At 42.8% G+C, this 12005-nt stretch overlaps 1 protein-coding gene across 4 annotated transcripts in view; it reads right to left on the bottom strand.

Annotated features, from left to right (window-relative positions):
• Positions 1 to 9299, bottom strand: part of nf1a (neurofibromin 1a) — a 92817-nt gene extending 83518 nt beyond the window's left edge. The window contains exons 1-3 of one of the 4 annotated variants that reach the window (XM_089013177.1): positions 8720 to 9299; positions 8512 to 8629; positions 3321 to 3464 (exon numbers count right to left, since the gene is read on the bottom strand). In XM_089013177.1, the coding sequence (XP_088869303.1) occupies positions 3321 to 3464; positions 8512 to 8571 (204 nt within the window). In that variant the 5' untranslated portion in view covers positions 8572 to 8629; positions 8720 to 9299. Of the gene's footprint in view, positions 1 to 1815; positions 3465 to 8511 lie in introns of those variants that run through there. The other 3 variants (XM_089013178.1, XM_089013179.1, XM_089013181.1) reach the window with 3 other exon arrangements.
• Between the last annotated feature and the right edge of the window lie 2706 nt (positions 9300 to 12005).

Below are 12005 nucleotides of genomic sequence, written 5' to 3'. Positions count from 1 at the left end.
ACAGCACAGATGAAATTAATGTCCACTCTGGCCCAGCGTGCAAGGCACTTATAACATGGCTAAAAAAGACATACAATTGACAACCGACAATACATGTAATTTTTGAATGTAAAGTGAGGTAGTGTCGTATGTTTATATATATAGTATATATATATTGTTCTTCTGACTTCAAGACGGTGCCGCGAGAGTGGCTGCCTTTCCAGCAGCTCCTGTATGTTGTTTTTCTACTTTCATTCCTTTCATGTCTTTGCTGCTGTGAAATGTAAATTTCTCCACCGCCAGACTAATAAAGGCAAATCCAAATCCAATCCAATGTAAAGTGAGGTAGTGACGTATGTAAAGTGAGGTACTGACGTCTGTAAAGTGTGTTAGTAACGTATGTAAAGTGACGTAATGTACTAATGCAAAAACAAACAACAAGAAAGGGTTGAAGTGAGGTCTTGCAGAAAAAAATGAGAAGGAACAAAAAATAGAGTTCAGGATGATAGTACAGCGTGTAGCGTGACCTCAGAGTTCGGTGAGTGTGGCAGTGGGAAGGGGCAGGGTGGGCAGGGCCGGGAGGGAGTTGAGTCTCCGGACTGCCTAGTGGCAGAAACTGTCCTTGAGCCTGCTCGTCTTGGCTCGGAGACTCCGCAGTCTCTTACCCGATGGTAGCAGGCTGAAGAGGCTGTGGGAGGCGTGGGTGGGATCGCCAGCCATCCTGATGGCTCTGCGGGTGAGGCAGGTGTTGTAAATGTCCTGAAGGAGGCGATCCCCTGCAGAGTCTTACGGCAAGACACGGTGCAGGCGCCGTACCACACGGTGATACAGCTGGTCAGGATGCTCTCGATGGTACCGCGGTAGAAGGAGGTCGTGATGGGGGTCGGGCTCTAAATCTTTTTAGCCTGCGGAGGAAGTACAGGCGCTGGTGGGATCTCTTGGCCAGGGATGCCGTGTTGTGGCTCCAGGTCAAGTCTTCGGATATGTGGACTCCCAGGAACTTGCTGCTGGTATCTTGTCCTCCATCTAACCCGGTTTTGTGCATCCTCTCACACTGCTCACTCTCTCCACTGCAGCACCATCGATGGTGAGTGGAGCATGCTGGGGGCGCACTCTCCTGAAGTCCACAACAATCTCCTTCGTCTTCTCCACATTCAGACGGAGATTGTTGTCCTTGCACCACGTGGCCAGGCGGCTGACCTCGTCCCTGTCGGCTGTCTCCTCATCGTTGTTGATGAGAACATCCGCATCCGCAAACTTTATGAAGAGGGTGGAGCTGGGTGATGATGGTGAGCAGTCGTGTGAGCAGGGTGAAGAGGAGGGGGCTCAGCACACACCACTGGGGGGCCCGTGTTCAGCTTGATGGTGCTGGGGGGCCGTGTTCAGCGTGATGGTGCCTGTCAGGAAGCAGCCAGTTGCACAGGAAGATGCTGATCCCCAGTTTGCTCAGTTTGTCGGTGAGCTGTTGGGGGATGATGGTGTTGAATGCTGAGCTGAAACTCTTCTATCACACATCACACCTGACATTTTTCTCCAGCCGTTGCAGCCTGCTTGTCCGCACTACTTCACCTCTTTTCCCAACTCTCTATTGCTCTGGACCAGGGGTGCTCACACTTTTTCAGCATACGAGCTACTTACAAAAAGTACCAAGTCAAAATGATCTACCCACGACAAAAATGCAAAACATAATTATTTTCAAATGTTTTAAGGATTCTTTGTATGTACAATGTATGTTGATGTACCTTGCATCAATGAATAAGCCAATATTGCACAACACACATAATAACTACATATACATAACATAATAAATAACTATTAACATTTTTTTGTAATTACCTGAGTTTACTTTGATGACTTGCACTGAATTGAATCAGCCAGGGATGCATAGTCCGGACAGTAGCTGCTGACAGCCAGCCTCAAGCACATTTCCAAATGTTCATCATTCATGGTGGAACGCTATTTGGACTTAATGATCTTCATGTAGGAAAAGGCTGACTCACATAAATAAGTGGAGCCGAATAATGCAGTCAAGGAGGTAGCACATTTCCTCAAGGTGGGGTACTTTTCCTGTGTGAGTAAGTAACAGAACTGTCCAAGTCTCTGAACAAGGAGTCAGCTGCTTCAACGAATGCTTCTTTTACCATCTCTCCATCTTGGAAGGACTTATTGTTTTTAACGATGGCGTGACTCACCCGGAAAGATGCTTCGGTGGCGACTTTCGCTTTTGAAGTATGTTGAGTGAAAAATGACTGCTGTCCGGACAACTGGGATTTTAGTTCGTCCACCGTTCTCTTTCTCAGCTGGCTTTTCGGCGTGAAGTCAATGTCGTATTTTCCATCAACAGTCCGAAAATGGCGCTCCACATTTTCCCATTCCGTATGAAAGTAATATGTTTTGCCCCCTTACTTGGTCCCGCTTTCTCACTCATTTTGATCACCATGTGTTTTAGCAAGGGCTTAAAATCTGAGGTAATTCGCTGACTAGCTTGTAAATTTTGCTGCGTTTAGCGCCGTTGTTTAACGCATGCACGGCGACTTAAAGGTAAAAATTCAGTTGTCATCTGAATGGTTGCCCTGTATGTCAATCAAGTGACGGGACGTTTGATAGGCTGACAAATGTTTTTTTTTTTACTGTCACGCTGCGATCGACCAGTAGATCGCGATCGACGTAATGAGCACCCCTGCTCTGGACAGTTGACCCCAAGTACTCCACCTTCTTTATTTCTTCTGCCTATAACCTCAATCTCGTACTTGGGTCCCTCTCATTCACACACATACATTTGATCTTGCTGCGACTGACCTTCATTCCTCTTCTTTCAAGGGCAAGCCTGCACCTCTCTAGTTTCTACTCCACATTTTCTCTGCTCTCGCTACAGATCACAATGTCATCTGCAAACATCATTGTCCAAGGAGATTCAGTCTGTCAGCCTGTCCATCACCATAGCGAACATTAAGGGGCTTAGAGCTGACCCCTGGTGGAGTCCTACCTCCACCATTAATTCTTCTGTCACACCAACAGCACCCGTCACAACTGTCTTACAGTCATGATACATGTCCTGCACCGCTCTGACATACTTTTCTGTCACTCCAGACATCCTTATGCAATACCACAGTTCATCTCTGGGCACCCTGCCATATGCTTTATTTGTTCATACACATTAATACTGCAGTGGTGGCGTCTTAAAAAAAATCTGACTTCTTTAGTTACTTCTTGTTACATTTTTTTTGTAAGTTCGAAATGAATGTTTACAATTTGATAGTCTTGATATCTTGTTGAGGCCCTTCATTTGGGTTGGTTGATTTGATATGACTGGATTCATATCTTTAAGGAAAACAACTTACCATGTTATTGACATTTTTTAGGATAGTCGTGAGGCCACTAATGACGAGTGAGAACTTGTACTTTGAAATGTTGATCAAGCATTCCTTGTTGTGCTCTGTGCTGATTTTCGTGTGAGTGTTCTGGTGTCCAACTTTGATTGGAAGCTGCAAGGAAGGAAAAAACAGTCAAGACAAGAAGATGGCATTAACTTCAATTCTCAAGGTTTCCACCATCACATTTAAAAAAACAGCATCTTTGAAGAACAATTTGCCACCAAATTTTGTATTTCCACATTTAATGTCCAGTGTGGATTTAGAGATGTTTTCAAATGGTAGATCTCTCTTTGAAACGTCTGACCACTATTTATTCCTGTTGTCCGGAGCAGCTCAGAGGGGTCACAAATGTGGGGCTTTGTGATGAGGCCAAATAAATGATGGATGGATGGATTTTTTTAAGTACCACCATTGCATAACTGCCAACTTCTGAAACCACTAAAGCCCAGTAATATGCCAGGGGCCGCAGGCCCCGGTCGGTCCAGGACAAAGACATGGCCAGGTCAGGGGGGCAAATCACCGCTGAAGCCAATTGATTTTTAACTTTACAGCTACTTAAAATTGGGCTAAAAGCACCATATAGATGTTGATTAATTTCAAAGATATACCCAGATTTAAATTTGTCAATCATGAAAATATCATGTATGTAACTCTACAATCAACCAAACATTTAATTATCGATCTTGTTTGAAAACACACTCAGAGGTTGAGGGAGGAAGAGCATCTGAGGGAACGAGAGGGAATAGAAATTTGAAGAAGGTCAGATAGGTATGGGGGAGCAAGGTTATGGATAAGCTTTAAATGTATAAAGAAGAATGTTAAAGTTTATTCTATATTTTATTTTTAAGTTGAAAATATGAACACAGCGTCAACCGAACCTCCATGTGAACAAATCATAAATGTGCCGTTGAATGTATTGTCACCGCGCATGTATATGACGCAGCTTGTTGAGTCTTGCGTACTCGCACGTGATATGACAACCAGATTTCAATACTCCATACCATATTATCATCCATATAAATACGTGTCTTTCTTGTTTACACCTTCAACTGTCAAAACAGCTTTGTAATGTGGAATTTTCTGAAACTTGTTAAGCCGCCACTTGAAGCAGGGAAAAAGTGACTTCGGTCGGAAGAAGAGAAAAGGGTTGCTGACAAGGAATACGAGACAGAAAAACGCCAAAGGCTTTACAAGTCTGCATGGGAACACGGCCCTGGCTTCATTACCATGCGACCGCCCGACTCGGGTTTTGTACCCTGTGTTCCACAAAAAAAAACACAATTTGACGAAGAAATTCGCGTCTGTAGACGCCAGTGGCAATTTCAAGTATGAAAGTGTCGTCGCACACGAGGGCAGTGAAAATCACCGTCGAGCAGTGGTTGTATAGAGACTGCCCATACAGCTATTATCGCCCCGCCGAAACTATGATCCAAACGCTTAACAAGGTAACACAGGGTTGTCATGATATGGTTGGAGACCAACGGGGGGCGCTGTCGGCCACGCCTGCACCTGCACAGGTGCTGGTCGTCCCGATCAGATTGGCGACCAACGGGTAGCGACGTCAGCCCTGTCTGCAGCCTCGCAGGTGCTGGTCGTTTTAATCACTGACACTTAAAAGGACACCCGGCACGACCATCCGGTGTCGGTTCATTGTTTGCTGCTTGTTTGCTGCATGCATTGTGTATGTGTTTGTTTAACCTTGGCGGACTTTTGCTTTCGGTCTTCTTTTGCTACTTTGTATTTTTTTCATTCAGATGATTTTGATGTTTTACATTTTGTTCCTGCTGACTTTAATTTAATACAACTTGTCAAACAACCACCTGCTCCCTCCTGCCTGCTTTTTGGGATCCGCACCCGCCATCACCACCTCGCAAACCGTGACAAGGGTTATGATCATGTTTTGAACATGTCATGGAAATGCGAAGCATGCACGGCCTTTCACGGATTTTGTGTGACAGTGTGAGTTAGATGAAATGAAAGGTCTGGACATGGGGAAAACCTAATGACAAATATGCCAAAACATTTTTCACACTGTATTGCTGAATGTGAGCAATTGAAAATTGGAGAATCAGTACGCAATACTAAGTACATCAGTATCATGTGTGACGGTAGCAGATTCTTCAGTAACAGAGGAAGAGATTGTATATGTCAGGTGGGCTGTGGCAGGTGAAGTCAATGTAAGATTTTCCAGCATGGAAGCAGTTGAGAGGGATGATGCTGACTATGTCACATCAGCAATAGAAAAATCCATATGCAAACTCACAGGCCAAGAAAAACAGGAATGGATGGGTCGGCTAGTTGGATTTGGTAGCGATGGTGCAGCAGTGATGATGAGGCCAAGTTAAAGGAGTAACAACCACTTTTACAGGCTGTCCACTGCTTTGTCCACAGTTTGGAGCTGGGATATAAAAATGCAGTGATGCAAATCCCAGAAAATAAGAAGTTGGACACATTTTTATTAAACATGTACTATTTTTATCACAATAGTGCACTTCATAGTAGGATGTTGAAGACGTCATATATTTTTATTTAATGTATTTTTATAGTAACATGAAGTTGGCAGGACCCCTCCTTTGCAAATATCGCATTCCGCTGACTTAATTCTGGTGCTCAATTTTATTTATTTTTATTTAATACTTATTTGCCAAGTTTTGCAATGTCCTGATTATTTTTTAAGTTATTGTGGTGCTCTGAATTGTTTCATGGTGGTGCTCTGAATTATTCTTTTTTTTAATTGAATAACAGTATCAAAATACACCTGAAATACAATAAAATGCATATTAACTATGAACAATTGTAGTCTGTAGAGCAATCAAAATCATGTGACATGGCTTGCATTGAAGGGCTATTTCTTCCGGAAAAATGGATGGGATTGAATGAATTAAAAACTGTAATGAAGTCAGCAGCAAATGTCCCTTTTTGCTTCAATAAAACTCTAAATCTCTATGACAAATCATCATATTGGAAAGTGATCACCGTAGTCATAGTGGTAATTGTCTTCAAACAGTTAAACTGAGAGAAAAAAAATGAATTTTATAAAGCGTATTCATTTGAGTACAATGCGCAAAATTTTCTACCTAAAAAAAGAAGTCAAAGTTTGGGTGCGCGTTATAAACGAGGCCTGGGAAATAATTCTCAGATATATTTAATGCTTCATCCCTTCCAGGAGGGGGCAGCATTTCCATGGCTATTCTCCATAGTCCCTTCAGTTTCGATTCTCGGAAAGACCCGATCACACGCATTCCTTTTTTTTTAATTGTTGCTCGCCTAGCCCACACAGAAACTTGAGTTAAGCATTGCTGTTTTGCAATTACCAATATCCAGAGTTTCGATTCAGTGTTTACATTGTCATTCAGTGTTTGCATGTCAATAAATGATTTTTATCACAATGCTTGGTCTGAGCCGAGAAAAAAATGAAACAAAATTTAATATTGATTTTTAATTGAAAATTAGGGGTGCGCGTTATCCACGTGTGCGCGTTATACTCAAATACATACGGTATTACGTCTGTGTAAGCTCTCAGTCATACAGGAGTGGTCCATCGATGAAAAGGTTTCTTCAGCCCTCATCTGTACTTCTTTGAAGGTGTCGGATGTTTCTTATCCAAGAAACTTCATCAGCAAACTAAAGTCTTACTGGTAGTTTAAGTTTTTAGAATTTGTTTAGTCTCCCCAATGTACTGCTCTTTACAATTTTCATTCTTACAATGTATAAAATAATCGAAAACAAACTTTATCTTGAGCTTCACGGTAGCTGTAACTGATTGGATTTAACTTTCAGGTCCCAGTTATTCAAACAAGGATAAAATGCATCTTGTGCCTTGCAAGAAAAGTCAGATGGGAAATTACGCATCCAACTTCCTCCACTAATTACAGTGAGGTGCCATTTCACTTCATATGGAGAATATCTAAACATATGTCCATTTAAAATATGGACACGATGCTTCCAAAAACATAAGAAAACCGCACGAAGGGATTTACTGAATAATTATGGTAGCAATGACCATAAAATTGCAATAACCCCAAAGCCATATTATCCTAAAAGCTGTAATCCGTCTAAACCAAACTACAATCCGTAATCAGTGGCAGCTAAAGTGAGGTGCCAAAACTCCTTAAATCTCAACAAAGTTGATTAAAGTTTTTAGTGGCAGGCAATAACACAAACGACTCGTCGGATATCCATTTATATTTCCATTTCATGGGTAATACAAACTCGTATCTACCGCCCACACTGACGACTACTACCGATACGATAGTGCTGCAATGGATTACGTTGCAGGTTGCTCTTATACTTTGCAAAGAAAAAAAATCTGGTATCGTTGCACTGTACACAAACTGCAAAACGTCAGCATCTAATTCGGAACAATACACATTTGAGTTTGGGTTCAGCAAATCTAAGATCGTCAGTATTCTGCTCGCGTCAACGGAGGGAAAGAGATGTCCATTTCACGGTAAGATCAGAGCAGTGTCATCAACTGGTGAGTAGTTTGACTTTATTTGAATGTTGCTGTAACGATGGCCATTTTGTGTTTGGGGGGCCTTTTATCGAGCATCTTCATCTTTATTAAGTTCATACAGTTGCTTGTTCTGTAGCCACCAGGGGACACAAGCCTGTGTCTTATTGTGCGGGTCCCAATCACGGATAACCAAAGAGGGTTGCGTCAGGTAGGGAATCCGACGTAAAAGCTTGGCCAAAACAAACATGCGAATCAAACCTCTGAAGATGAGGGACACTGATTCGCTGTGGCGACGCCTGAAGGGAAAAGCCGAAAGCAAAAGAAGTCCTGTCACATCGTATTTGTTTACAACGTAGAGGTAGGCCTGCTAACAATTGCTGAGCAAGCGCTGTGAAGCACAGGTTACATGTCTTTGGGTGAATGGAGACGTAGACCTGACGCATAGATTTAAGTTTTGTTTTGTTTTTTTGCTGATGACAGGTTGACGTCTCGGGAGAAATGACAAGAAACGACAGACGTGACGATAGATGGTGGGATGACGCTAGCTACAAACGTCTCACGGTTTTGCAGTCGGTATAGCAATTCCATCAGACACTTCTTGACACCAGACTGAGGATTACAACCCTCAACGTTCGTACGATTGCGCAGTTCACAACCCAAAAGATGCAGCGTGTCTTATCCTATCATATAAATCAACCTTACCTGTTCATCAAATCTCGTAATCACGGCCTGGACCCATTCCGCTGGTTTGTGAGCCGCCATGGCCGGGCGGAAAGACACCGCAGCCTTTGCGTTGCTAAATCCGCGTATGGCGATGGGTCTGTTAACGTCAAAAGTGCATGGAAATCTGTCCTGAATCGATGGGAGCGGACAAAAGGGGGTAGTATTTGTCTATTTCTGTACAATTTACCATTCCACCTCCATTAAAACACCACCGGAAGTCTTCTTCAGAGGAATTGGTCGGAGGCGATCGAGCTCACGTCAATAATGAAATACTACATCCATGCTGGATCTTCAAAATAATAGACTCACCAATCTATCAGAGTGGTTCTGCATAAGCTGTGAAAATGTATGGGCGCAAGTATTCGATGGCGTGGGAAGACTCCATAAAACCAAGAACATTTATTTGTCCCACAATGGAGAAATTTGCAACCTGTAGCAGCAAAGTTGAGCAACGTGTGTGTGTGTGTGTTCTCGTTTGTGCTCGCCGGTGGGGACCTCAACCTGACTGCATGTAGCCCGGTGGGGACTCGTGTACCCGTGGGGACCTAAAATAAGGTCCTCACGGGCAAATTGCTCTGAGAGACTTCAAACCATGTTTTAAAGACGTTTCATGACAGAACACTTTGAATGTTTACTCAACCAGCCTTCCCCAACAGACCCTTTAGTTCTAGAGGAGTTCCCTGATCGCCTGACTATCCAAGACCTTGACCTTCCACCAACCTTTGGAGAGGTTAAGAGTGCTTTAAAATCTCTGAAACATATATTTATATATACAGTAAAGTCTCGTTATATCGATATTCAAGGGAGTCCGAAAAAATATCGATATAACCAGGACTATCGATATATCCGACCCTGTTTGCATGTAATTTTCTCCGTGCGTGCATAGAAATAATATCGATATAACCGAGACTATCGATATATCCGATATCGATATAACAAGACTTTACTGTATATATATATATATATATATATATATATATATATATATATATATATATATATATATACACACAGTGGTACATCGGTTCTGGAACGCCTCACTGTTCGAACAAAATATTCGAGATATTCTTGCTAAGGCGTTCAAACATCAATCGGTGTTCGAACGCCAATACGACGCGTGAGTGCGTACGTGAGGGTGGGGAGCTGAGCGGCGCACGGGTGTATCACTCTGTTCGTGACCAACTGTTGTCGCTAGCGGACGTGCTACGTTTTGCTCTCGCGTTTAATATAGGTGTACGAAGAGTTTTAGCTCCTAATCATGCCTCCAAAGAAAGTAAGTGCTGCTACAAGTGAAAAAAGAAAAGTAGTGCGTACAACTATTGCATTTAAGAAAGAAATAATCGCAAAATATGAAGGAGGTGTGCGAGTGTCTGATCTGGCGAGGGAATACAGCATGGCGAAATCGACGATCAGTACGATATTAAAGAATAAGGAGGCTGTGAAATCTAGTGATGTGGCTGTGGGAGTGAGAGCAAGTGTCATTGGATAGATATTTTAAAAGAAAAGAACATCCTGTAGCCGAGTCATCCGTAGCTGTCACGTTCCGAGCGAGAGTGACGGAACGTAGTGGAATGTTTCGTGGTCAACCGTGACTGTGGCTTTCGAAGTAACCATTCAGCCCCCATTCTGCATGTCATTCGATTTATCGTCTCTCATCATTGTATGAGGTAGGCATTAGTGTGAAGGGTCTTGCCCAAGGATCCACACTGGATGATGTTTTGTGCTCATTTTCTCTGCCCCAAGTGGGATTAGAACCCTCGTCTCCCGTATGCCAAACCGATTATCAACTGAGCTATCCAGCCGCTAACTGAGCAGCTCTTGCCGCCTTTTCAATCTCGCAAAGATGCTCGTTTGTGGTCGTGCTTGCGACTGAGGACATCATCCAGCTCGCTCTTCTGTGGTAAGTAGGAATGTTTCTTAAACGTCTCTTGTTTGTTGAAAGACACAGCAGTGTTATTAAGAGAATTGTACCGCGCAGGTTTGTTTGGGCGGTGGTGGAGTAATATCTATCACGGGGTGTTGTAAGTTATGTTTGTGTCTGCGAAGGTCCGAGAATAATAGTCAAATGGGTGTTCAATTAAGTTTTATATGAACTTCAAAAGTCACCCGAAATCCGCCACACAAAGGCTGCAATGTCAGCAGGTTGGTGCTTTGAGTTAACTTTGTTTGCAAACGGCAGCACAAGAAGTCATGCTCATTCACCGTGCAACAGTTGTGCTGCAGGCTTAAGAAGGCACTAAGTAAATATAATGCCAGCCAAATAAAGTATAACTACAATGTACAATTCGTGTTGTTTTAAATGGTCATTCATGTGTAAACATAAAACTTTTTAAATGTATTTTTGGCACATTCAGGAGACAGAGAGAGCTGCTGGAGGCCAAGTCATCAAACTGCAAACACCTGACTGTCTTGATGGCATCATTTAATTTGGCAAATTAGATTATTTATTCAATTTAAAAAGTAAACATGGATCAAGGTGTTTTATTAAATCAAATGATTACAGTTGTTGTCTGTTTTTTCTATTCAACCTTTTAGCCCCAGGGTGGAAATTGAGTGACATCACCATTATCTAACTTTATCGTCAGAACTGGCTGCCTCACCATGACGAGTGACACTATGAATCCCTGTACGACGCTTAAAGTTCTCGAACCATCCGTGGCTAGCCTTAAAATCATCAATGGATGACGAACTTTCAGGTTGCCTCTTGACGATATCAGAGTGAAGTTGCCGTGCTTTCTCAGCGATAATTTTACCCAGTTCCTCATCTATTGTGTTCTGTTTAGCTGGGTTGATATCTTATTGCATAGTGTCTCTAGGCGCTCTGGGTTGTACATCTTGGAAGTTGTGATATTGAAACAACAACAGATGCAGGCAGACACACTAGAAACTTCATTCCCTTGCTTGTCTTCTCTCTTCAAATTGTACAGATGGCTTGTGCGGGTTATTTGTGGAGCCTGATTGATGGGATATTTTAACCTTGCAGTCTACACTCTGCCTTTGAACGATCAATAATGTTGAAACGGGTCTCCTCACTGCTGCGTGTGTCTGAAATTCTACCCCTCCCTCCTCTACCACGGATTTTGACCGATCATGTGTTGCTTTAATTAACCGAAGACTGGGCGTGGGGAATAGAGGACCAAAAAAGTCGGCTGCCATTTCCAGCTCCTTGTTAGGAGCAGCCTCTCTTCGTTCACTTCATAGATGCAGCGGCAAGAACCGGCTAGTTCGCGAACCACACATCACTCTTTGTGGCGCTCCGTGTGTTTCCCCAGAAATAGTTCGGATGCCAAGATTATATTCTCGCAAATTTAATGCTCGTAAGGCAAAATGTTTGTTAGCTAAAGCATTTGTAAGCCGAAGCATCACTGTACGTTGTTTTACATAATTAATCATTCAGTTACTTAGGCCAGTAACTAATTTGATTCGTGGTCAAGAGATAGGAACACATGAGAACTGGTTAAAAAGTCATCATG

This window comes from Hippocampus bargibanti, linkage group LG14 (genome assembly GCF_051943395.1).
Source record: "Hippocampus bargibanti isolate YZ-2025 linkage group LG14, ASM5194339v1, whole genome shotgun sequence".
Taxonomy (NCBI): domain Eukaryota; kingdom Metazoa; phylum Chordata; class Actinopteri; order Syngnathiformes; family Syngnathidae; genus Hippocampus; species Hippocampus bargibanti.
This window is presented reverse-complemented; position numbering and strand designations above follow the sequence as displayed.